The sequence below is a fragment of the Tribolium castaneum genome, chromosome 6 (genome assembly GCF_031307605.1).
Source record: "Tribolium castaneum strain GA2 chromosome 6, icTriCast1.1, whole genome shotgun sequence".
Lineage (NCBI taxonomy): Eukaryota > Metazoa > Arthropoda > Insecta > Coleoptera > Tenebrionidae > Tribolium > Tribolium castaneum.
Window position 1 is genome coordinate 2,484,099 of NC_087399.1, and position 27,944 is coordinate 2,512,042.

Sequence of the window (27,944 nt, forward strand, 5' to 3'; positions counted from 1 at the left end):
ATCCGATTTTACGAGTGTTAAATTTGGTAACAATTTTTCGAGCCTGTTTCCGCTTCATGAAGCGCCAATTATTCGGTTTTTTCGTCCGGAAACGCCCGATTTTTGGCGCAAGTTTGATTTATTTTTGCGTATTTGTGGCGATTTGTGAATGATTGTTTGGGGAATCGGCTCAATTAACCGTCCAATAGCACGAGCAATTGAATACACCTAATGGAAATCAATACACATGGGTAAATATTTATTCGGTTGTTAATAATAGGGCGCTGTTTTGGGCACAGTAGGCGGGCGAAAGGTCAAAAAAATACCCTTTCGATTTTTACTACCGCTCAGAAAATTTATAACCAATCCAAAAAAATTGTGCAAATTATAGTTTTTGACACAAGTTTCATTTTTCAACTTGTCGGCGAAATGATTTTGCGCAATTAAAAAAGCTATCCCAACAAAACCAACTATAAATCACTCCTACAATGAAATACACCCTTTGTTCTTCCTTCGTCCTGACGTTGAATGATACAGTGAAGTCACGTTCACACTTTTCCTTGCTGAAAAAAAAAAACGAAAACTTCCTAAACACGCTTCAAATAAGCCCAATCGTGCTTGAAAAATGATTGATTGCGATGAAACTCGAATAAAATTTAAACTAGAGTTTGAGTGATTGATAAGGAATTAAAAGTGGTATTGATACGGAGCCGAATTGAAACACAAGAAAAAAAATTACGAAATAACTTTATTTACAGTTTGAGTTGGTTACACTGGTTTTTCTTGTGGGAGTTGGAAAGATATTGAATATCCGACCGCCAAAACGACGATAATTGTCACTAGAATAATAAAAAATCCCCAAACGAGTTCTTGGACTGTCCAGTAGTCTTCTTTGACAGGCTCTGGTGTATCTGGGAGTTCTTTTGTTTCCATTTCAACGTTGGTGTGACCACGATATGTCATTGTCTTCGCAAATCGAACAATAAAATAAATCACAAATCGGGACTTATCTTATCTCTTATCGAAGGAATTTAAAAAGGAAACAATCACTCAGACTGATAACAGTCTTAATCAAAATTAATTAAAGTGCACTACTTTTTTCTGGTAGCACTGAGTTATATTGCGGCTATATAACCATGGTTATATTACGTTTTCATAACAGTAGGTATTTTATGCAATATGGCGTATGCTTGATTCAGTGTATATATCGGTTATCTAACCACGGTTATTTTAAAAGTGTATAGCAAAAGTTATATGACAGTTATATAACTGCTATGCTTGTAGTGCAATATAGATTCAATTTATATATCGGTTATCTAAGCGTGGTTACAATATTTTGGTTACATAACATTATATAACCACAATACACAAACCTAACCACTGGTTATGTTAGACTAATTTAATTGTGGTCATATCTGGCGTACATAACCATGGTTATATTACGGTTAGATAACAGTTACGTTTGTAATGCAATATGGCGTATGCTTGAATCAGTGAATATATCGGTTATCTAACCATGGTTATTTAAAACGTATGTAACAAAAGTTATTTGACAGTTATATAACTGCTATGTTTGTAGTGCAATTTATATATTGGTTATCTAAGCGTGGTTACAATATTTCGGTTATATAACCACAATACACAAACCTAATCACTGGTTATGTTAGACTAATTTTATATAATCTAACTGTGGTCATATCTGGCGTACATAACCACGGTTATATAACGGTTAAATAACAGTTTCTTATTCAATATAGCGTATGTTTGATATTGTATATATCGGTTATATAACCATGGTTATTTCACACGTATATAGCAAAAGTTATATGACAGTTATATTTGTATAACCACAACATAACCACGCCTAGATAAAAGTTAGATAATGAAACATAAACGGAGGTATAAAGGTCGTTATATAACCGCAATATAACCACGCATAGATAACGGTTACTCGGTTAGATAAGGTGGTTATAATGTGTTTTTAAGTGATTCTCATCTAGATTTTACATTACAAATTCAATGACAACTAGATGAAAATCATTCTAACACACATTGTATAACTGTGTGACATTTGAGAGTTATAATGAATGGTTATATCTGAGTTATTTAAGTGTGCAACTAAGGATAATGTTTTTTTTCGTTAGTTTTTGTTGAATAAAAACACGAAACCTGTCGTAGACTGATAAAGCATTTATTAATCCAACAATGAAAAAGGTTATTATAAAAATACTCTCCTAATTACAATGAGCATTCCCTCCGCACGCCTCTCCTCCTGAAACACAAAACACATCGAAACATCGAAGGTTGCAAGGGCCGAGTGTTTGCAGGAAATCGTGCTTGAAAAATCGACAAAAGACAAAAATTACTTCCGGTCACTTCCGTTCGACTCCATTGACGTCGTCATTTCAGTACTCGGTGATTTTACCACTTCACAATCGGGACTTTTCGGTGCTAGGAACGAATTGCGCCGAAAACCAGCCTGATTCTCGACAATGCTGAAAAGAACTTCGGTGGAACTCCCGATTGCCATTGCCGGGACGCTGGCGAGGCCGATTTCGGCCTCGGTAGACTTTAAAGGACTCGCATCGGGTCTTGGGGGAATTTCGCGAGGTTCGGATCGCGATTCCCGATCGAAATTCGGGAGGTATTTGGGTTGGAGGGGAAGCATGTCGACGCTACCCGTCGTGGCGGGGCGCGGTTGTAGTGGAAGGGATGGAACAGGCTCGCCGCCTGAAACAATACAGGAAACTGTAATAATCTCGTTACAGGAATCTGTAATTCTGGATAATTTTTGCTTTTTTTGTAGAGATTTTATTCAAAAAATGTTAAATTCTAACGTCTGGAAACAATTTTCGTAAAAATTTTAAAGTTATCGTGGTTACAAAACCTATGAATCACATTTAAACTTTTCGAAAAATGATTCAATAAAGTTTAAATGTGATTTGTGGCGTTATTAGTAATCGTAGAAACGTGAAACAAGCACCAATAAATTCAGCGGTAAATTTTCTTTCACAAACACCAAATTCTTTAAAGAATTACGTTAAGGCAACTATAAAAAACTATAAACTTTCTCAAACTGAAGGTTATTGATTCAAAAATGTTTAAACTTGATTTATGACATTACTATTGATCGTAGGAACTCGAAACAAAAACTAATCAATTTAGAAGTAAGTTTTGTCTAAGAATCAATACCTAGATTACTAAAAGTCACACTTTTACAAAACGATTCAAAAAAAATTTTTTTTAACTCGATCTTAGTATTCTTAGAAACATAAAACAAACACAAGTTAATCTTTTAGTGATCTTTCTACCAAAATTATTTAAGTTTATCTAAGCAGTCATGGTTATAGAAGCCATAAATCACTTTTAAACTTTTTGAGAAAAGATTCAATAAAGTTTAAATGTGATTCGTGACGTTATTAATGGTCCTAGAACCGCGAAATAAACACCAAACGATTTGAAAGTCAATTTTCTTCTAGAATCACTTAACCGGTTATAGAAAATAACTTTTTATCTTCATTAGAAACCGTAAAATTTTATAACTTAAAATTATTGATTCGCAAAATATTTAAACTTGATTTATGCCGTTTCTGTAAGTCGTAGAGACTTGAGACAAAAACCAAACGATCCGGAAGAAAATTTTGTATAAGAATCAATGTCTTATTTACTAATCGTGTTATTGATGTAGTTGAAAAGGCAAAATAAATAACAGTACTACAAAACTAATTTTGAAAATTTTAAAAGTGATTTATGTTTTTATTAGTGAACTTATAGAACTAAAACCAACACCAGCGAATTCTGCAACGAATTTTCCTCCAGAATCATGCAATTTTTTATTAAAAAAATCGTGACTATTACAGAAAACTGTAATTTTTGCTTATTGATTCAAAAACTTTAAACTTGATTTACGACCTTAGTATAGGTCGTAGCGACGTGAATCAAAAACTAATCGATTCGGTTTAAAATTCTGCAGTCGGTATTACAGAAAACTGTAAAATACCTTGTAAATTGTAAGGTCCATTGTGATGTAGGACTGCTATGCTAGGGACGGAAGGGCCTTGAAGGGCCAAGCCGATGACGTTAACTCCGTTCACGTTTCCTGTGAACAGTTAACTTCGAAAAAAATCCACTAGAGATCGCCAGTTTTACCTAATTTGGCGCCACCGAACGCATCTTTAAAAACGGCAGGATGATGATGTTTGATTGCGTTCATTCGTCGATTTGTCGCAGTCTCGACTTTTTTTCGCCGCGGTTGTTCGACTGGAAGGACTCTTCTGCGTTTTTTCGGGAGTTTAGACCTAGCCTAAAGTGATTAAAGTAAAAAAAATGTACGTAATAAATAATCTTTGTTGCTAAGCCAGCCGGGCCCAGGTGTATTTCTCTCATTTGTAAAGCTTTATTGATTGGTTGAAACGAAACGAAAATTCGGATTAATCCCGGGCTGAAATTGAATCGTTTCGATTCAAATAACACAAACCAAAATTTAATTACTGCGAATGCAAACCCCATCCCTACCTGGGTGTGTGAATAAAACATGGAAAAGTTGGAAACGATGACCGGGACTGGGAGTGCAATAGTCAGAACCCCAGCAAGGGCACACAAAGCCCCAACGAACATCCCAGCGTAGGTTTTCGGGACCATGTCACCATAGCCCACCGTGGTCATGGTCACGATAGCCCACCATAATCCCTCCGGGATGCTCTTGAAATTGTTTTTGGGATTCTCCTAAAACCTGAAATGACTCACAACCTCACAGTCCTAATCCCTCACCTCCAGCTTCTCGGCGTAGAAAATCAAACTCGCGAACACCACAATTCCCAAAACTAGAAAAAACACCAGTAATCCCAGCTCGGTGGCCGACGCCTTGAACGTATGGATGAGGATTTTCAGGCCGGGGGAGTGACGAGTGAGCTTGAAGAGACGGAAAATTCGGATGATGCTGAAAAAGTCCAAAAGTTGCGATTTCTTCTCGAAGATGAGGATCATGTCGACGTAGAAACTCAAAGTGGCGGCGAAGTCGATGATGTTGACGGGGGATTTTACGAATTCGACCACGTTAGGAGCCACCTGAAAATTTTACGCGCGTGAAATTACTGAAACGAACTGAAATACTCCGATTAAAAATGGTGGATGCGCCGGGATAATTAATCCATTTCGGGGCAAAAAGCCGAACTAGGTTTCCAATATTGCACCGCCAAACACGGTTTTTTATTTTAACGAGTTTTTGGAGAATGTGATCGTAAAAAAACAAAAAGTTGGAAATAAATCAGTCTCTTCAGGTTCAAGAATTTTGAAGTTAAGACATGAAAAATGCAGAAAATGTTGTCTTTTTGAATGTAAAAATTGAGAATGTTTGAAATAATCTCGTAAAAAAGTGTTTATTAAAAACCAAAAAAACTTTGTCAAAGCCCAAAATAACCTTAAAAAAAAGTGTGCAAAAATGGTGGATGCGATGGTATTATTAATATAACTTTTTTTGAAAATTATTTAGCTGTCTATTAGTAAATAAAACACTATAAAAACTTCGAAATAACTCTGATATCGTTAGATTTTTGACTTACAATGAAACATTTATTGCTACTTTTTTACAATAAATTATATAATCAATAAAAAAAATTATTACATATTTCAAATTAGTGACACAAAAAATAAATAAATAAATGTAAAAATGGTGGATGCGCCAGAAATTTAAAGAAATAGTACACAAAACATATTATTTAATATTCTATTAAATTTTTTTTATAATTTATCGAGCTCCAGTTCACTTGCTATCTGGGTAGTTTTACAAATTAGTTCATCAAGGAGCAAAAAAAAATTGTTAAATCTGAACAACTGTTATGACACAGTTTTTTAAAGTTTCAAAGTTTTGAAGCAAAATTTATTTTTAAATTAATATAATAATTAATAATTTAAAAAAATGGTGGATGCGCCAAAATTATTATTATGAATTTTTTCTAAAAGTTATTTCTCAGTTTATCAGTGAATAAAACACTACAAAAACATTAAAATAACTTAAATTTCTTTATATCTTTGCCTTTTAATGACATTTATCCCTCTTTGCTTTGCCAATAAATTGTATAACTAATTTTTAAACAAACTGCACATTTCAAATAGGTGACAAAGAATAAAAAATAAACTGAAAAAATTGTGGATGCGCCGAAAAGTTAAAATAAATGTTAAAAGTTTCAATACCTAATTTAACGAACTTTTGTAAAGTTGGTAGCTCTGTAGTTCTAAAAATTAGTTTAACAAAAACCGAGTCAAAAATTAAAAAGTTTTTGTTTAAATAAAGTATTTAACATTTTTTTTAAGTTGAGATTGAGACAAGTGTAAAATACAAAAAAAATATTAATAATTAAAAAAATGGTGGATGCGCCAAAATTATTATTATGAATTTTTTCTAAAAGTTATTTCTCAGTTTATCAGTGAATAAAACACTACAAAAACATTAAAATAACTCAAATTTCTTTATATCTTTGTCATTTAATGACATTTATCTCTCTTTGCTTTGCCAATAAATTGTATAACTAATTTTTAAACAAACTGCACATTTTAAATAGGTGACAAAGAATAAAAAATAAACTGAAAAAATTGTGGATGCGCCGAAAAGTTAAAATAAAAGTTAAAAGTTTCAATACCTAATTTAACGAAGTTTTGTAAAGTTGGTAGCTCTGTAGTTCTAAAAATTAGTTTAACAAAAACCGAGTCAAAAATTAAAAAGTTTTTGTTTAAACAAAGTATTTAACATTTTTTTTAAGTTGAGATTGAGACAAGTGTAAAATACAAAAAAAATATTAATAATTAAAAAAAATGGTGGATGCGCCAAAATTACTAATATACATTTTTTTAAAATTATGTGTAACCAATAGTTTTTTTTAAATCTACAAAAATTAATTCAGTAATTCATAGTCGTTTAGTTTTGTACTTCCATTAGAGTTGATAACATTGTAATAATGTTTTAGTAATTTATATTTTATTTCTTTATCTTTATTTTTCTTTATATCTTGAGTGCTTTTTCATAGCATTTGCTCATTATAACTTCTGGACGACTTAAAATTTATTTGCTTGAAAATCATCTTTTATTCAAATTCATTACAGATTTAACATTTTTTTAATTACTCGTAAGAAGTGTAATTCCGGGAAGCGTAATCGCGTTAAAGCCAATGATAATAATAATAACGCTGGAAATAACCCGAGCTCCTCCGGGATTTCCGGTTGTGATGTAAAATTCATCCTTATTTGCTTTGTAAATATTTATGAATTTATTTCCATAATGGATAATGCAAAAATTGTTGTTGGAACAAAGAATTCTTTTTGTTGACTTTCTTGAACGAAAAATCGCATCGCCTGGATTTGATACGTAAGTAAGTTGACACGGCTGCCAATTTACCAAAAATAATTCCACCAGATACACAATTAACACCAAAATGAGCGCGCCTTGCACAAAGCTGTCAGCGCTGTTCTCCCTGTGATTTAGTTTGTCTTTGGCCAATAGTCGCATAAATCACTCGTAATTTAATTAAACACCTGTGCAAAGGCCGCTTTGATCGTGCAAAATTCTCGCTTTCTTATCTGAAATTGGCGCAATTTTCGCGTTATCTGTGTTTGACAAACGTTGGCGTCACGTCCGTCGACCTTCAACTTTGATTAATTAACGAGAAGCGAAATTTAAATTAATTAACATAGTTGTTAGCGTTTGGTGATACATGGGTTTGTGATGAATACAACTCAGATTAAACTCGACTTTTGGTCGAAAGAAGAGAGACACAGGGCGGTTTGTCGAGCGCTTGCCTAAATAAATAATTAATCGACGGATGGGTGGGTAAATAAAGACGGGAATTGTGTGTGTTATTTTTACATTTTGTTTGACTCGGGGAAAACTTCAATTACAGTTGAGAAAGAAAAGTCGTTGGAGAACGAGACGCATCTGCCATTTTTGCAAAGTTTTATTTTTAATATGAAAGGTTTGCAATTATTTAAACCGGCGCATCCACCATTTCGAACGATAATTCACAGCAATTCTAACCGCATTTTACATAACTCACAGATAAATTACAAAATTTTTATTTGCAAAATAAACTTTGCACTAGACAGGCTTTAACGTGCTTTTTTATTAGTTGATAAACTGTTTTCAGAACCACAATACTTCCAACTGCACTAAAGCTTGTTAAATTAATTTAAAAAAACTGGAAAACTGATCCCGGCGCATCCACCATTTTTAACATTGCTATTATCACTACTATTACTCTTGTTATTATTATTATTATTATTATTATTATTATTATTATTATTGTTTTTATTATTTCTATTATTTCTATAATATAAAGCAAAATTAAGTTTAAATATTAATTGTACAGTGAGAAATCAGAAATCTATGTCTAATTTTTTATAGATGTAATGTTTCAAATTTTTTTTTAAATTAGCTCTAAAATAATTGTTTTGTTATTAATTTTTTGTGTTTTAAAGTGTTTTTTTATCAAAAATAAGCATTAAATTATCGATTTTTCCCAAAAATTTTTAAACAACATAAAATTATAAGTTAAAAAATTAGTTATTTTACCTTCACTCTCAAACAATAATTGCCCAATTTAGTCAAAAATTATTTTCAAAATCGCAAATCCAGTTGAAAATAATTGTAATCTTGTCTTTTTTAAGTGCTTTTGTTAGTTTTAAATGAAGAAATTTATTTAGTTTTTTTAATATGTCAAGGATTTATCGAAAAATTGCTCAAATAACCTTTAAGCTCGTTTTGGTCTAAAAAAGTGTTCTATGGGTTCAAAGATTTGGTTAAAAATTAATCAAAAAATTATTATTAAATCAGATGAACAAATTTGCAGTCAAAAAATGCACTTATTTCACTCAGCTTAACAAAAAAAGTCGAATAATCACTAAGTCAAGTCTAAAAAGTAAAATATTAAATTTTTGTATGCTGTTTTAATTGTTTTTTTATTTATTTGGATAAAAAATGGCATTAGTTTTTAACATTTCTAAATTAAAGAGTTATATTTGATTTAAAATTAGCTGAAATCGATGATTTTTATGTAAAATCACAAAATCAAACCTGAATTAACTTTAATTTCTTTTTTGATTTTTTAATGTTTCAGTATTTTTTTTAATGAGTCAAAATACAAGTCAAGTCAAAATTCCTATAATTTTGTCTTTTTCGTGTGTCTTGGTTAAGTTTTCATAGAAAAACTTATTTAATTTTCAAATATGGTCAAAAATTAACTCAAAAATCGCCTAAGCAGTTTTTCCAAATCTTTAAGAATATCTTTGTTTATAAAAACTGTGTGTTCAAACATAAATTTTCTGCCTAAAACAATTTTTTTTTAATTATGTTAAAAGTGTTATTTTTGCTTGTTTTAAGGCATTTGCAAGCAAAAATCGTAATTATTTTACTCATTTTATCAAAAATAAGCCGAATAATTACTAAATCAGCTATGTCAAAAAGGTGTAGTATTTTTATTTTTTCTTGCTATATTTTTGACAATTTTTTACAATGAATAAACAAAATAATTGTTAATTAGGATCGAGAATGGTATTAAAAATTGTCATTAATTTGTAGGAAACTAAAAATCTACGATTTTTAAGTAAAATCTTATAATACATCGAAGGAGCATTAGTTGTTTTTGATTTTTTGATGTTTTAGTCTATTTTTTTTATAAAAAATTAGCCAAAATAACACTTTTTAAGAATTCTTATTTAGTCAAAAATTAGTAAAAAGCACTAAATTAGATCAAAAAAATATTGTTTGGCTATAATTTTGTTTTTTATATGTGTTAGTTAGGTTTTCATATAGAATATGGTCAGAAATTAATCGAAAAATGCTCTAAGTAGCTTGAAAATGACGTTATTTTAGTTTAGTTTATATAAATTTTCGTTCTAAAACAATTTATTTTTACGATTTTACAGTGCGTTTAAAAAGTCTTTGGATCAACTCTTGCTGTGGAATTTAGATTGACAGATTTTTATTGTCTTTGATAGATTATCGCTTTATTCTGTTGAAGTGTCAAACGCGCTACTTGCGATTTTCTCCAACGCTCGTATTTTCGTATGTAGTAATATTAAAAAATCAACATACGTTCAAAATTTCACAGCAAGAGTTGATCTAAAGATTTTTCGAGCTCGAACTTAATAAAAATTAATTAAAAAAAATGCACGAAACCAAATATTATTATTTTATTATTATTTATTATTTATATATTATTTAACAAAAATAATTCCAGTAATCACTAAACCAGATCCAAAATTAGTGTTATTTTAATTCTCTGATCTGTTTAAAAAAAAACAGAAAAATTCTTAAGTTAAGTGGACAATTTCTTGACGTTTGAAATTCTTTTTGTGTATTTTTTGAGTTTGTGGTATTTATCGATCGTTGACACAATGGAACGTGCCGTGAATAGCCAACTGCGATTTGTATGCGTCGTAAAGTGGCTGTTTGAGAAACTTGTCTTGCACAAGTCATTGTTGCAGTTTGAGTAGACTTGTGCTAATGGCAGTTTAAGTTAAGCTCAACAAACCCAATATAGCACAATATCCCAAATTTTTCGCCGCCTAATGATGTTACCCTCTGATGTCAGTGTGCGTTTCGTCGTCAATTTCCCCCAATCTGCTCGATAGAATTTCAGTCATTTTATTGATTCAAGTGTGCTCCCACAGGCCGTGTTTCCGTGTAATCTAATATGTAAGGGAGTAATAACATAATCGGAGCGTCCCGAAACTTTATTGCGGTTATCTCTCCCCTAAATCCCTCTCTGGTGTTTTTCGGAATTTACTCACAATGAGCCTGACGACGAACTCGAAGGTGAACCAGGCGTTGCAGATGTGCTCCACTGTGAGGAAGTACGGGTGCGGGTCGGTGCAGTTGGCGTCGTCGGTGACGTTTCTGCGGATCTTGTCGCAGTCGACGTGGAAGCCGTGGTGGGTTTTGAGGCAGAAGGAGAGGACCGAAGCACAGATGAAGAAAACTGACGCTCCGGCGACGATCTGAAAAATGGGGTTGAGGGGAAACGAGCTGAAGAGTGGAATGCATGCGGAATTGCGTTAGATTTCTAATTAAAACGGGCAACGAGGGACGTGATATAGTGGCAGAAACGAAATCAAATTGACTGTGACGCTTTGATGCGACAATAACGGAGTTTATGTCTTGGGCTTTGCACTTGTTGGCCGCCCGGAGGACGATGAATTAAATATACGACAATGGAATTACGGAGAGGGAACTGGGTGGAAATTGGACGAAATTTTTAAAATTCATTGTGGGTTTAGAAAATTGGCAAAAAAGTTGCATCAAACGACTTTATATTCGGCGTATTGATGTATTTAATTAATTGTTCTTTCTTATTCTAATTTGGGGCTCTTATTAGAGACACAACTCGGCGGTTGAACGTTACAAAAGAGAGAACTTATCGTTGTTGGAAAGAAAATTAATAGGGCTTTCGAATGGTGAAAAATTTATTCAACAAAAAAATTCATAACTCGAAAACTAAAAGTCGTAGAGCAATGCGGTTTGTTCCATTGAATTCAGCGGTTCATTTTCTGTATTGTACCAACTTTTCACGAGATTTAAAATTTTCAATTTTTTTGCTCAAATTTCCTGAGTAATAAATACACTTAGGTACCTTCAAAGAGCTGAAAAAAAATTTTTTTTAAACTAACCCCAGCAAATTTTTATAGACTTCTACATGTCTTAACAACCCACTAAAGTTGTTAAAAGTCCACAAAAAGTCTAAATGTCCGATTTTTTGATGTTTGATTTTTTCAATTTTTGTTGCAATTTTTGTCGATTATGGGTACCCGGAACATTTCTCGAGCAATAGCTCCGGAACTATTAGAGATAACCCCATGAAGTGTATTATCGTTGGAAAGCTCATTAAGTTATCTATTTTTTTCAAAAAAGATTATTGTTCTCCGACTAATAGTTTTCGAGAAAATTGCTGCTAAATGCAAAAATTGCTAAAATTTTAAAAAATTTATAACTAAAAAACTATTGGGAATTTGGCAATTTTCTCGATGCCAATCGATTCCTCGGATCATTTTGCATAGGTATGGATCAAAACAGTTCCACTTTTTAGAATAGTTTAGCCGTAAATAAAAAAATAAAAAAAATTAAAAAAAAGTTAACACCCCCCCCCTTAAAATCGGTCAATTTTTAAAGTGTCTCAAAATTAAATGAAACTTATTTTATTTTATAGGTTTTGATGTGCTCTTTACGATGGAACAAACCGTTTTCTTCTAGCTCTTTTAGTTTGGCCGTAATCGGCGTTTGAAAATTGAAAATTTTTTTGCGAGATATCGCCTTGAGTCCTATGCCATTTTGTAGAGTTTTTTATTCCGGGTGTCCTCCATTTTTCCGTTTTTCGTTGTCTTTAATAGTTTCGCCGTAATTGGCGATTGAAAATTGAAAAAAAGTGAAAATGGAAACCTTTTTTTGCGTTTTTCTCGGAAACTGTAAGACTTAGAGCAACGAACAAAAAACCATCGGATAACGCTTAACTTTATCTATTTTTTCGTCTAAACCCGGAGCTGTTCCGAGCAACGGTTCCGGCTACAGAGGCGATTAAAGTATTTTATTAAAAAAATTTATAAAAAAAAAACTAAAAGTCGTGGAGCATTGAGGTTTGTTCGATTGAATTCTACGGCTCATTTTACATATTATATCAATTTTTCACAAGAATTAAAAATTTAAAATTTTTTGCCTAAATTTAGGGTAGCCATTTGTCATAGTGAAAAATTTTATTCATTAAAAAAATTCATAACTCGAAAACTAAAAGTCGTAGAGCAGTGTGGTTTGTTCCATTGGATTCAGCGGCTTTTTTTCTCTATTATACTAATTTTTCACGCAATTTAAAATTTTCAATTTTTTTGCTCAAATTTCCTGAGAATACTCAGGACTCACCTTAAAAGAGGTGAAAAAAAAATTTTTTTTTAAACTAACTTCAGCAAATTTTTATGGACTTCTACATGTCTTAACAACCCACATAAGTTGTTAAAAGTCCACAAAAAGTTCAAATGTTCGATTTTTTGATGTTTGATTTTTCCAATTTTTGTAGCGTTTTTGGTCGATTTCGGGTACCCGGAATATTTCTCGAGCAATAGCTTCGAAACTATTAGAGATAACCCCATGAAGTGTATTATCGTTGGAAAGCTCTTTAAATTATCTATTTTTTTCAAAAAAGATTATTGTTCTCCGACTAACAGTTTTCGAGCAAATTGCTGCTAAATGCAAAAATTAGTAAAATTTTAAAAAATTCATAACTAAAAAACTATTGGAAATTTGGCAATTTTCTCGATGCCAGTCGATTTCCCAGTTCATTTTACACCGACGTAGACCAAAACAGTTTCATTTTTTTAATTAGTTTCGCCAAAATTAAAAAAAATTAAAAATTGTATTAAAAAAGTCGCTAAAACGGTGCCAAACCCACTGCGCCTAATAGTTTCAGAGTTATACAAAAGATCCGCAACAATTCGCAAAAAGCTCAGCTAGTCTCCGTAAGAACCATCGATTTTTGCGCCCAACTAAAGCAGCCACAAAGCTACAAAAAGTGCAACAAGCAAGCAACATTAGTGCAACTGCTCCCTACTCAAAAGAAAGAAAAACTAAGTATTTATTTGTTAATAAAAACCACAATCACATTTCGGTGTTGGACGTTGATCGGCGGTACCTTAGCCGCCGACGACGAGTACGGCTCATCAAAAAGCGCCCAAATTTTCGGCTTAAACTTCTGCCACGTCGTCAAAGTTCCGTTAAAATAAGCCTCCTCATAGCCAAACATTCGAGCCACTTCCTCATCGCTCGGCCGCTCTGTGTCTATGTCGAGCTTATCCAAAATGGCGAGAGTGGCCTGGAAAAAACAATGAGAGAAAGACGCGTTTTAAATTGCTATCCTGAAAGCAAGCGACTTGTTTATGAAAAGATGACGGGGGAAAAACCGGCCGGAGACGACTTTCCACTTTAACTTATTTTAATTTCTTAATAGTAAAAATTGGATCAAGAGGGAGATAATTATGCGAAATTTGAGCTCGCAAGTTGGTATCGTTTTTCCTGCCATTAAAATTGAAAGGCCTCTCGTGTGCTTGCTATTATAACTCGCAAGGTAATCACATTAGCAAGTCTGCGAAATAATAAATACAGGGTGTCCCAACAAATTGGAAATGTCTATTATTTAAAATCAACATTTCCAAAATTATTTTTTGACAGAAGCCGTTAATACTAACCCCATGTAATACTTTTAAAAAAAATTTATGTATACAAGGTGTTTCCGAAATTATCTATAATACAATCTTATTTATACATAATTTGTTTTTTTTTTCATTATTACATTATTTTTGTTGCACTGTGGGACACCCTGTAGATACAATTCCGGAGCTAATCAAATTGTTCGATTTGCGAGCACAGATCCGCATTAAGCCCTCACCTGGGTGTCCCTATGGACGCTGTACGTGCTCCAGCAGCAGGGCTCGACCTGGTTCGAGTCCAACCCCCAAAACTCCAGCTCCTCTTCGAACAAAGGGCCGCACACGTTGGTTGGATAATGCAACTTACCAGTTCTAAAAAAAATATTGTTTAACAAACACAAAGTTTGCCATATCGAGTGAGCGCCACAAAATTATTCAATAACCTGTAATAGTTGAGTATTTGTGCAAACACGCCCGGATGCCGGTCGAAGAAATACTCGTTGAGGATGGGGTCGTAGTTGGCCAGGGCTTCAGTCAGGCGTGATAATCTAGTAGCTGGGATTTTTTTCAAGGTTGCTTTGTACGTCTCGTAGCGGATGCCGCCAACGTTGAGAATGATGCGATTTTCCCCATCCATAACATTTTGTGGTGGAAAAACTAGCAGTTAATCGCACGCCTGGAAGATAGGCAACCGGTTAGGGGCGGGGCCAAGCGCCTGATTGGCGGAGGTCGGTCACGTGCCAGATTTATTCGTACAAACTGCTTTAAAGCCATCAGAAAATTACAAGTTAGGATAGACACGTTTCTACGATAATTCCACGCCATATACAGGGTGGTCCAGCTCAGCTTGTCTTCCGTAGCTCAGTTATTAGTAAAGTTAAACTTTTTTTTTTTTTTGTAGACATTACTTATACTCCAGAACGAATTTCAGAAAAATATTTTTGTTTATACAGAGTGTCCCAAAAAAAGTACATAATATATGTTTATAATGACATGCTATTATTTTTTCCTAAAATGTGTAAGTACTAGAGTATAAGTATCTACAAAATAAAAAAAAATTAAATAATATCTGAACTGGGCCACCCTGTATAAGGCCATAAATCATGGTTTTTGCCCTGCCAGCCGTGGGTTCGCACCCCGCTCGGGTCAATTTTTTTTTCGCAAGTGTCGTAATTGAAGCGTACAGTTTTAGCATGCAAATCGAATTAAGGGTGGTTGTGACCGATTATTATAAATATTCATGGGTCTCCTGTCTTGACGCTTCATAACTTAAGCCCGGATTATGTTAACTTACTGTCACGGCTCAGCAATGCTTTTTAATGAATTCATTTAAGCAAAGATGATTAATTGTCGTCTAAAAGTGAAGGGGAAGTGATTTTTCGTTGTTGTGATTCGAATTTCAGTCGTAGAGAGTGTTTGTGGATCGTTTATTTTGCTGGATTTGTCAACAAGAGGGTCTCTTTTATTTTGATTGCGGATCGTTTATCAAGTCGACGTTTGAAAAATGGAAAGAGATTTCCGCGAGTAAATACCACGACAAAATTTTCCTAATCGCTTTTAATTAGTTCTTGATTGATATTTTCGTATCTGCTCGTTATTGTGCTCTTGCTTTACAACTTCCTGTTAGGAGCTCGTTATTTAAGTAATTTGGTTTGAATTATTGCCACTTGAATTATTATTAGACACACAATTACAATTTACAAGAAAATTCTAAATTGTAAAGTTTTTGCACCGACGCGGAGATAATGAACTGGAAACGCGCTCAATTTGCAAATATTTTCCGCGGAAAAGTGGCGTTTTTTCGGCAAACTTGCCGAAACAATCTCATTTATTCTCCCAGCGATCGATTGTGAGCAAGAATTCAAACTTAGTAAAATAATGAATGAATTAATTGCAGATTTGGATTCTCTGAATCATTCTGCATAAGAAAATACAATTTTTTTTTAAAAATTAACGCTTGAATTTAACAATTTCGTCACTTGAAATTATATTTTTGCCAAAACTATTAATCACAGCGTCATGTTTTTGGAAGTTTATAAACTTTCGAGGATATTTTCGAAAATTTTTGTCACATCTGAATAATTCTTGCAGATTTGGATTCTCTGAATCATTCTGCATAAGAAAATACAAATTTCTTTTAAAAATTAACGCTTGAATTTAACAATTTCGTCACTTGAAATTATATTTTTGCCAAAACTATTAATCACAGCGTCATGTTTTTGGAAGTTCATAAACTTTCGAGAATATTTTCGAAAATTTTTGTCACATCTGAATAATTCTTGCAGATTTGGATTCTCTGAATCATTCTACATAAGAAAACACAAATTGTGCTAAAAATAAGCACTTGAACTTTTTACTGTTCGACAAAGTTCGATTTTTGCTCAAATCTTTAAAACTAGTAATCACAGCTTCAAAATTTTTAGAAAGTTTGGAGTCGCAGTTATTTTACGAAAAAAACTTTAATTTGAATTTATTTCGATGATTCTGTTCTAGACAAAAAAATCTTTGTAGTAGTTAAATAATTCTTGCAGATTCGAATTTTTTTAATAATCTTACAAAACAAAATACAAATTACTATTTGATAAAAAGTTGAATGTAAAAGTAATTTTTTTGTCAATATTTTTTAAACTACTCGTATTACCCTCAGCTACAAAATCTCCGAATTCTTGGCTTATTTCAAGAAAATATCGATTATAATCAGTAAAATAACTGTTAGTTAATTAATTCATTAGTTAAGCTTAAGCCAATACTTGAGTTTTCTTGATTTGTCTGTAATTTTATTTGAAGATTTTGGTTTTTCTCTCAATTAAAATCTTTTGGCGGTTTGAGCCTTTGGTGTGTGTTATCGATCGTCCCCCGCTGACGTACGCCTATGAATAATTTCGGTGATGTAATTTCCCTCAAGTCTGCACCAGCAGCAGCAGCAGCAGCAGCAAATCGAATGAACTTGTTGCTGGGTTGTTGGTATTGATTGTGTTTTTATTTGCAGTCAATTTGGTGTTTTTTCGATGGCTTGGTTTATTTTACGCGCGTCGTTAAACGAAAGTGAGAATTAAGATTTTTAATCGACCATTTGTATCAATTTCCGGGAAACACTAAACGGAAATGGAGGAGAGAATTTTCAGTTTATGAAGCCGGAAAATTACATAAGGCTAAGCCGTGGCCGGGCGTTTTAATAAAATAACCATTAGTGTGGCCTTAATTATTCGATGTTTGAAGAAAGTGCAGAAATGAGAAATCTTCGTATCTCAAATCACCGACAATGTCGCATAAGGGGCTTATATTAATCGCATTTTCCGTTTCCGTTCCTACTCCCATCTGAACACACATAAATCAATTATTAGACGCTCGTAGAGAGCTTTGGACCAAATCCGGATCCTCGTCAAATCATTTTCCGACGATCGAGACTCTTTTTCAGGGCACAGGCTTCGATTATTGTTGTGTAACCGAAAGTAAATAACAGCGAACAGAAGTGTGTTTGCTTGGGGAAATATCGGGACGAATAAACAAGAAAATACACTTGCTTTTATTGGAATTGTCACGTGTTAAGCGCCAAGTGGAAAACTCATTTCATTTTTCCGAAAAAAGGCTTGAATTCCGTGCAATCCGATCGATTTCAGCTGGAGATTGTCTTGCAAAATTTTATTAAACATGCAAATATTCGACTCATGGATTTTGGCCACAAAAAATTAAACGAGTAATAGAGTTTGAACAAGTTAATATTTGAATATGACATATTTTTAAAAAGTTAAATAAACCGGAAAACGACATTTTTATCATTTTGTTCAAAAGGTTGTGGCTAAAGTATTTAAAGTAAGTAATCGAAAATTTTCTTGTTGAAAAAAATTACTCTGAGCAACTTTAATTTGAGATTTTATAAAATTGTAAAAACTTTAATCGTCCTTTTATAGCAGAATTTATATTTCTTTATGTAAAATTATTCAAAAAATCGAAATCTGCAAAAATTATTTATCTACGACAAGAATTTTTGGAAGAGAAATGCAAATCAACAAAAACAAACTAAAAAAATTCTTCTGATAAAGTTAGATACGAATAAAAAAACTAAGTTATTGGTTTTAATTAATTAAATAATTAATTAACCTTAGGAGAGTTATTTTACATTTATAATAATCGATATTTTCTTAAGACAAGTAAGCCAAGGAGTCAAGGATTTTATTGCTGAAGGTAATATGGCCAGTTTAAAAAATATTGACAAAAAAACAGTTTTTGAGTGAACTTTACACTCGAATTTTGAACAAATAGCAAAACAAACATTTATTTTGTTATGTTGAATTAATCAAAAAATCCAAATCTGCAAAAATTATTTATCTACGACAAGAATTTTCGGAAGAGAAATGCAAATCAACAAAAACATACTAAAAAAATTCTTCTGATAAAGTTAGATACGAATAAAAAAACTAAGTTATTGGTTTTAATTAATTAAATAATTAATTAACGTTGGAAGAGTTATTTTACATTTATAATCGATATTTTCTTAAGACAAGTAAGCTAAGGAGTCAAGGATTTTATTGCTGAAGGTAATATGGGCAGTTCAAAAAATATTAAAAAAAACAGTTTTTGAGTGAACTTTACACTCAAATTTTGAACAAATAGTAAAACAAACATTTATTTTTTTATGTTAAATTAACCAAAAATTCCGAATCTGCAAAAATTATTTACCTACGACAAAAATTTTCGGAAGAGAAATGCAAATCAACAAAAACAAACTAAAAAAAATTTTCTGATAAAGTTAGATACGAATAAAAAAAATAAGTTATTGGTTTCAATTAATTAAATAATTAATTAACGTTAAAAGAGTTATTTTATATTAATAATCGATATTTTCTTAAGACAAGTAAGCTAAGGAGTCAAGGATTTTATTGCTGAAGGTGATATGAGCAGTTTAAAAAATATTGACAAAAAAACAGTTTTTGAGTGAACTTTACACTCGAATTTTGAACAAATAGTAAAACAAAAATAATTTTTTTTATGTTAAATTAACCAAAAAATCCAAATCTACAAAAATTATTTACCTACGACGAGAATTTTCGGAAGAGAAATGCAAATCAACAAAAACAAACTAAAAAAATTTTTCTGATAAAGTTAGATACGAATAAAAAAAATAAGTTATTGGTTTTAATTAATTAAATAATTAATTAACGTTAGAAGAGTTATTTTACATTTATAATCGATATTTTCTTAAGACAAGTAAGCTAAGGAGTCAAGGATTTTATTGCTGAAGGTAATATGAGCAGTTTAAAAAATATTGTCAAAAAAACAGTTTTTGAGTGAACTTTACACTCCAATTTTGAACAAATAGTAAAACAAACATTTATTTTTTTATGTTAAATTAACCAAAAAATCCAAATCTGCAAAAATTATTTACCTACGACGAGAATTTTCGGAAGAGATGCAAATCAACAAAAACAAACTAAAAAAATTCTTCTGATAAAGTTAGATACGAATAAAAAACTAAGTTATTGGTTTCAATTAGTTAAATAATTAATTAACCTTAGAAAAGTTATTTTACATTTATAATCGATATTTTCTTAAGACAAGTAAGCTAAGGAGTCAAGGATTTTATTGCTGAAGGTAATATGGGCAGTTCAAAAAATATTAACAAAAAAAACAGTTTTTGAGTGAACTTTACACTTGAATTTTGAACAAATAGTAAAACAAAAATTTATTTTTTTATGTTAAATTAACCAAAAATTCCAAATCTGCAAAAATTATTTACCTACGACAAATATTTTCGGAAGAGAAATGCAAATCAACAAAAACAAACTAAAAAAATTCTTCTGATAAAGTTAGATACGAATAAAAAAACTAAGTTTTTGGTTTTAATTAATTAAATAATTAATTAACGTTAGAAGAGTTATTTTACATTTATAATCGATATTTTCTTAAGGTAAGTAAGCGAATGTTTCAAGGATTTTATTGCTGAAGGTAATATGAGCAGTTTAAAAAATATTGACAAAAAAACAGTTTTTGAGTGAACTTTACACTCGAATTTTGAACAAATAGTAAAACAAAAATTTATTTTTTTTATGTTAAATTAACCAAAAAATTCAAATCTGCAAAAATTATTTACCTACGACGAGAATTTTCGGAAGAGAAATGCAAATCAACAAAAACAAACTTAACAAATTCTTCTGATAAAGTTAGATACGAATAAAAAAACTAAATTATTGGTTTTAATTAATTAAATAATTAATTAACATTAGAAGAGTTATTTTACATTTATAATCGATATTTTCTTAAGACAAGTAAGCTAAGGAGTCAAGGATTTTACTGCTGAAGGTAATATGGGCAGTTTAAAAAATATTGACAAAAAACAGTTTTTGAGTGAACTTTACACTCGAATTTTGAACAAATAGTAAAACAAACATTTATTATTTTATGTTAAATTAACCAAAAATTCCAAATCTGCAAAAATTATTGACCTGCGACAAGAATTTTCGGAAATAAAATTGAAGTTAACCACATTTTGTGTTTTTGTTAAAAATCAAATCACTCATTTCTTACGTAATTCTCTAAAAAAAGCTTAAAAAAACTCAATCCTCTAAAAAAAATCAAGATAACTCGAGTTATTGGCTTAAGTTTATTTAATGGAATAAATTAATTAACGTTAAAAAGATTGGCTGACTGATTGTTCGATGCGATCGATTGCGTGTCGAAAATCTGCCGATGAGAAGCCGTCATAATCATCCTTTCTATGTCCCTTGTCTCCCTGTATCTCTTCTTAGCATCAGCTTGCAGTTTCTTGTAGAGAGGTAAATTATTTTCCATTGATTTTTTGAACGATTTTCGGTCCAATTTGTACACTTCGCTAATTTCAAGCGCGATTATGTTAGCCGTCCGTTTCAAATTCGAGTAAAGCAGACAAATCTCGCCGAAATAATCGCCATCCTCGAGGTGACAAATCTGGGAAAAAACTTAAATTTTGCTTTTTTGGCGGCCGTTTTTACTTCTTTGCCTGAGGGTGAGACCACTGCTACAGTTCCAGAAGCCAGGAAATACATGCAGTCGCCCTCAGAGCCCGCCTTGACGATGATGTCGTTCGGGAGATAGATTTCGGGTTTGAGGTGGTGGAGGATTTCTTCGACGAGTTCGCGTGTTAGAGATTGGAAAATTTGGACGTTGTTGACCAAGCGACGGCATGTGTGATAATTGATCTCTTTTTTGAGTTTTTCTAAAATTTGAAACAGTGTGGGCTGTTTTTTTTTGATAGTTGATGTGTGGTTAAAATACCGGAAATAAAATTTTTGACTCCGTGTTCTTTGAAGTATTTTTCGCGGTATTTGTAAAGGTAGCATTCCCGAAGGCGCTTTTGTACAACGATTGGGAAATTTTTCGCTTTCATGTAGTCGTCGACTTGGCTCATCATTGCGAAATATTTTATCTCTAAACTGTTGCGGCTTTTCAGCATGTTGAAAATTACGACTGGAAAAAATATGAACTAACAACTATACTAAAAAAAATTATAATTCAAGAAGTAAAAGTCGTGGAGCAAATCGGTTTATTTCAGTGAATTCTACGGCTCACTTTGCATATTATATCAATTATATCCACAAAAAGTCCATATGTTCAATTTTTTGATGTATGATTTTTTCAATTTTTGTCGCGATTTTGGTCGATTTCGGGTACCCGGAACATTTCTCGAGCAATAGCTCCGGAACTATTAGAGATAACCCCATGAAGTGTATTATCGTTGGAAAGCTCTTTAAATTATCTATTTTTTTCAAAAAAGATTATTGTTCTCCGGCTAATAGTTTTCGAGCAAATTGCTGCTAAACGCAAAAATTGGTAAAATTTTAAAAAATTCATAACTAAAAAACTATTGGGAATTTGGCAATTTTCTCGATGCCAATCGATTCCCCGGATCATTTTGCATGGGTATGGATCAAAACAGTTCCACTTTTTACAATAGTTTAGCCGTAAATGAGAAAATAAAAAAAATTAAAAAAAAGTTAACATCCCCCCCCTTAAAATCGGCCAATTTTTAAAGTGTCTCAAAATCAAATAAAACCTATTCCATCTTATAGATTTTGATGTGCTCTTTACGATGGAACAAACCGTTTTCTTCTAGCTCTTTTAGTTTGGCCGTAATCGGCGTTTAAAAATTGAAAAATTTTTTGCGAGATACCGCATTGAGTTCTATGTCATTTTGTAAAGTTTTTTATTCCGGTAATTTCCCATTTTTCCGTTTCTCGATAACTCTAATAGTTTCGCCGTAATTAGCGGTTGAAAATTGAAAAAAAGTGAAAATGGAAACTTTTTTTGCGTTTTTCTCAGAAACTGTAAGACTTAGAGCAACGAACGAAAAACCATCGGATAGCGCTTAATTTTATCTATTTTTTCGACCAAACCCGGAGCCGCTCCGGGCAACGGTTCCGGCTACAGAGGCGATCAAAGTTTTTCACTAAAAAAATTCATTAAAAAAAAACTATAAGTCGTAGAGAATTGCGGTTTGTTCTATTGAATTCTACGGCTCATTTTACATATTATATCAATTTTTCACAAGAATTAAAAATTGAAAATTTTTTGCCTAAATTTAGGGTAGCCATTTGTCATAGTGAAAAATTTTATTCATTAAAAAAATTCATAACTCGAAAACTAAAAGTCGTAGAGCAGTGCGGTTTGTTTCATTGAATTCAACGGTTCATTTTCTGTATTATACCAACTTTCCACGCGATTTAAAATTTTCAATTTTTTTGCTCAAATTTCCTTGCCTTCAAAAAGGTGAAAAAATTATTTTTTTTTAAACTCGTTCTATCATAGTTTTTTGGACTTATATATGTCTTTACATCCCTCTAGAGTTGTTAAAAGTTCAAAATAAGCCCATTTGTTCGATTTTTTGATGTTTGATTTTTTCAATTTTTATCACGATTTTGCAAAATTTTTGGAATTCGGAACATTTATTGAGCAATAACTTCGGAACTATTAGAGATAACCCTATGAAATTTACTATCGTTGAGTAGCTCTTTTCATTATCTATCTGTTGCAAAAAAGGTCGTTGTTCTGCGATTAATAGTTTTTGAGAAAATTGCAAATAAAAGCAAACTTAAAACAATGGAAATTTTGCGATTTTCTCTCCGCCAATTGATTCCTCAAATCATTTTGCATTGGCTTAGACTTAAATAGCTCCATTTTTTCTAATAATTTTCTCGTAATATTTTTATTAAACTTAATATTCTTAATTAAAAATAGAGAAAAATTAAAGTATATTTACTACCAGACTCTAATTTCTGTCCGACCAAGTAAATATATTTCTAGCAAACTCGCCCTAAAACACTTAATTAAAAATTTTGCATATCTCTGAAAGGACACTGAAAGAATACAACGTGTCAAAAAATTGATACCTGTGGCAAAAAGGAGCAAAAACTTCCCGATAAAATATCCAAGAATGGCCGTAACATAAAACGACCAAGGATAATGAAATTTGAATCGAATATCAACCCCTAGAATATAGGAACAGGCCGTGTAGAGGTTTCTTATGTACAAGGATTTGAAATCCGTGGCCAGATTTTCCTCGCTTATGTGCAGATTAAGTTTCATCTCTATTTTACCAGACGTGTCAAAAATTTCACTCGAAGTTGCCATCATTGGAAAAATACAAGCGAGATCATGAATGAGAAGAAACGCCAAAGTGAACATTTTCACCACAGTTTGGGCCCCAGCTTTGATTTTGAAATACTAGAAACCAGTGATTTGTACGAAATACTATTACTTTTAGATAATACGTTGAAAAGCGTCTCCAAATAATTCAAGTAGGTGAAAATTCGCACAGTTTTGGCCAATGATAACAAGTCGAGTAAACTGTCATGCTTGCGGTTTTTCGCATAAGCAGGTAATTCAGGAGTGAGGGCTAAAACGTCCCCCAGAAAATAAAAACTAAACATGTAGTTACTAAAACTTTAAAATCACCCAAAAAAATCAATGAAAACCAACCCAAAATTACCAAGCGATTGACGACCACTTCATTACAATCGTCTCCTTCTTCTTGCTCTTATACCCCGTTGTAAAATTCACAAAAATATCGACAATTCCAAGCGCATTGAAACAATAATTAATAATGAAGATTTCTTTCGTGAGATAATTGTCATAGGACGCGTCCAAAGGCAGATAAATCAGCCAGAGGAACAGCACAATCGCCATGTAAATCTCGTAGTAGAGTCTGCAAACGTGGTATAGTTTCAGCGGCTGAAACCGCTCCACTACCTGAAAATACTGAAAGGGTGAATGATCCACGACCCTGACTTGACCTGTTGTCGGCGCTCGTCGAGGATTTCAGCCGTGCTCCTGAAAAAGTTCATGCTGTTTGGGTTGATTTCAGTGATGAGGATCATCTTTTTCAGGAAACGCAAGAAACGGGCGCAACAGGACGCGTCCGGGGGCAAAGGGGGCAAGAAACTGCGAGACGCCACATGCTCGATTGTGCAAACGTGGGACAGTTTCACCTGAAACATGGCGCGACTTTTCAGACTGAAAAGCGCCCACTTGACCAAAAAACGTATTTTTTATTTTTATGCAAAAAAAAATAAAAAAATTATACTGTCAAAAGTTTGCTTTAGAACCGGTGGTATAAAGGAAGTTCGCCAAAGATAGTATTGTAATGGCGAAATTTTAAAAATTGTACAATATTAAATTGAAATTTTAATGAAAAAAATGTTTTTATTGAAAAAAGTTATTTCTTAATGGACACTTCCGAATAACGGACAGCTCTTTACAACGGACACTTTTGTAGTACCGTAACAAAACCAAGTATATTAAAATTATCACCTTCCATTAGTGGTCACCTCTCCACAACGGACAATTAAAGATTTCCCATTGCTGTCTGTTGTTGAGAGGTTTTACTGTATTGTAAATTATTTCAACTGAAATGGGCTTAAAGTGGAAGCAATTTCTAAATTATTCTTAAAATTTTAGTTTATTTTTCGTAAATTAATCTGTAATTAATTAACAAAACTTAGAACCGGTTTATTAAAGCCTCATTAATTTAATCATCGATTAAATGCATGATTAAATGATCAGGTGACTAAATTAAAGCATTTTGATTGGTCTATTAGCGTTGTTAACTTTTACCAACGTGTAAAATTTTAATAAATCCTTCTATAAAGCGGCTCTTAAAATTGTAATTAACTTGAATATTTTTTTTGTAAAAATAAATAATTTTGAAGGTAAAATGTAATGAGCAATGACACATAAAGATAAGCAATTTTTCTGTATTTTTAATTTTTTTGGCGACAACAGACCTAAATCGAAAAAAATTACATATGAAGGAACTTAGGTGACAAAAGTTTAGAACCACTGACTTCGTAAAAATAAAAAATTAAAAAAAAATAAAAAATAAACAAAAATATCAAAATCAAAAAATAATCTAAGAAAGCGAATTTTTTAAAAGTTTAGACGCTGCGATTTTAATTTCAAAAAAAAAATAATTTTTTAGTATGAAATTTTATTTGATAGTAAAGATGTTCTTTCGTAAAAATATTTATATTTTTTAAGTAAAGTTTTTCACGAAATCCAAATCTGTGAGAATAACGTTTTAGGCACAACAAACATACAGAGTGTTCTAGCGATTAGAAAAAGTCTATTAATAACCTTTAATTGTTAGAAAATTATTCTTTTATTTTAAGCCGTAAATACTAACTTCCTTACTCACTTTAAATTATTTTTAATTATAGTAAATGTTTAATAAGTTGGCTAAAATAGAAACTTACACCATTTTTTTAATTTTATATTTTTTTGCATTTTTTGATGTAGGTTTTAACAATTTTTTGACACTTTTTTGAAATAATTTTATTGTTTCAACGAAAACACGCTTTTAAATAAATTATTACATAAAAACAAAGGCTCCTGAAAAAGTGACTTAAAAAAAGTTATTTTTTTAGCAAACTGTAATGAATACAATAAGTTACAAAAAATTTTTGCAATTTAAATAACTTAAAATTTTTAAATAAAACATCCTATTTTTTTTATTTTCTCGTCTAAAAAACCTTTAAATATCTGTCTAAAAACACTAATAGTTAAGAGTATCTTCTGATTACTTAAAAGACATTAAAAAAATTATTAACTATGTTTCAGTAGTTGAAAAGCGAAATATTCAGCTAATAATAACTTTATTGTTTCATTTGAAAAAACAGTTTTTATTGCAGCTTTTTTCTAAAACACTCTTTAAATTTTGAAAAATATCCTCAAAATTTTCTTGTGATGACAAAGTTTTAATTTAAAAAACACTGTCACTGTTTAGGTTTTCTCCCTTATTTTCGTAAAAACTACTCTTGTATCTACTTATCTACTTTTTTCCCTTTTTAAATTCAAATTAAATTAAACTTGTTGCGAGTTCTCCCGACTTCCAGACTTCACACATTCCCAGCGAAAATTGCGTTCACACATCCCGGCTTTCACCAAATTAAAAACATTACGAATAACTTTTGAACCAATCAGCGGCCCGCAATTAGATCATTGAGGGCGTGTCTCGAGTCACGTGCCCGATTAAACCCAATTACAAGTGCCATAATTGAGTCACACAGGCGTATTCTTTTGAAGTTTCCGCCTCTTTGATCAACAAGTAAGTTAGTGCTTGGAATAAAAAATCGCCGACAAAGTAATATTTCGCCAAATGTAAATATTTTACGATACTGAAAATAGCAAGTGTAAAAATAAATGCTCGTGAATTTTTTTATGTAGCATGGGGTTGGCGCTTACCGCAAGCTCGCCGAAACTGAAACAGAAAAGCACTGAAAAACTGAAATTCGCGACGAAACGGCGTTTCAGGAGCGTCGCGACGCCCTCCTCTCGCGCCTCGCGAACGACGACTGACTCAACGCCTACCGGGATGCTGCAGACTTAGCGCATATTTCAGGATTTTCAGCGGGGGCAAAACACCCACAAATAATTAACCAACACGGGATAATTCCAAATTGGTGTAATTAAAGTTATTTGATAACGCAATTTGTGAAAAGCCAGTAACGACAAACATTCTCCCGCTGTTTGTACAGTTATTAAGATAATTTGAAAACACGATGTTTATTTATACGTTCGATTCTGTTCTCGTCGGAAAATCAATGGTTTCGGGGCAACGAGCACGCATGGAGATTTTGCAAAAACAAAACTATTAAATTGTTGCAATTTGTTGCAATTAGGGGCGTGGCGCGGTCACGTGATGGCTAGGCGAAGGCTGGGATTGGTGCACGTGACCGTTGGCGCGTCTCAATTAAACAATGAAACAATGGAAATCAGCCGCCTGAGAGCTCTTAAATCTATCCGATTCAACAAATTGTAACACATCATCGGTTTATTTTTAAACATCGGTTTACACAAACCAAGTGACGGATAAATCAGTTCGGACATATAAATATTTGCTTGTTACACAGGCGAGTTTTTCTGGAAATAGGTAATCAAGGTCGGGAGTTAAATTTAATCCGCGATTTCGACCGCGTTTTAGGGCTCAACGACGACGAATGCGGAAAAGGATTCGCACATAAACCGCTTTAATTATTCACTTTACGCATACACATAGATTTTATGCAAAATGAGTTTGAAAATCGGTTGATAAAAGAGTTACTTCGATGTGAAAAGCATTTTCGTCTAAACCCCACATTATTAAAAACATTGAAAGTTATAATTTTTTTTATGTGAAAATTAGTACTCAGCCATTATTCGTTAAGTTCTGCGCAATGAAAATGTTTTCAAGATGGCGGCACTTTTGGTTATACAGTAAAATCTTCCAACAACGGACGTTGTTTCTCCAAAAATGTCCGTTGTGAAGAGGTGTCCGTTATTCG

At 32.2% G+C, this 27,944-nt stretch overlaps 2 protein-coding genes across 3 annotated transcripts; both read right to left on the reverse strand.

The window, feature by feature from the left end:
• Positions 1–708: 708 nt before the first annotated feature.
• LOC658450 (potassium voltage-gated channel protein Shaw) lies at positions 709–27,116 on the reverse strand. 2 transcript variants are annotated; one of them, XM_008198988.3, is made up of 10 exons: positions 26,866–27,116; positions 14,598–14,830; positions 14,394–14,526; positions 13,611–13,820; positions 10,759–10,965; positions 4,750–5,046; positions 4,495–4,704; positions 4,129–4,282; positions 3,980–4,078; positions 709–2,709 (listed from the first exon to the last, which is right to left on the reverse strand). In XM_008198988.3, the coding sequence occupies exons 2-10, from the start codon at positions 14,789–14,791 to the stop codon at positions 2,342–2,344; spliced, it is 1,872 nt and encodes a 623-aa protein (XP_008197210.1). In that variant the 5' UTR covers positions 14,792–14,830; positions 26,866–27,116; the 3' UTR covers positions 709–2,341. The 2 variants fall into 2 exon arrangements, with proteins under 2 accessions (XP_008197210.1, XP_015838430.1); XM_015982944.2 differs by having other exon boundaries at positions 13,641–13,820; positions 26,866–27,003.
• Positions 20,737–24,652, reverse strand: LOC103314094 (potassium/sodium hyperpolarization-activated cyclic nucleotide-gated channel 1). The gene is made up of 7 exons (XM_064357370.1): positions 24,376–24,652; positions 24,116–24,331; positions 23,898–24,063; positions 23,517–23,850; positions 21,406–21,597; positions 21,123–21,346; positions 20,737–21,078 (listed from the first exon to the last, which is right to left on the reverse strand). Exons 1-7 carry the CDS (start codon positions 24,621–24,623, stop codon positions 20,773–20,775), a joined length of 1,686 nt encoding a protein of 561 aa, XP_064213440.1. The 5' UTR covers positions 24,624–24,652; the 3' UTR covers positions 20,737–20,772.
• Positions 27,117–27,944: the final 828 nt, after the last annotated feature.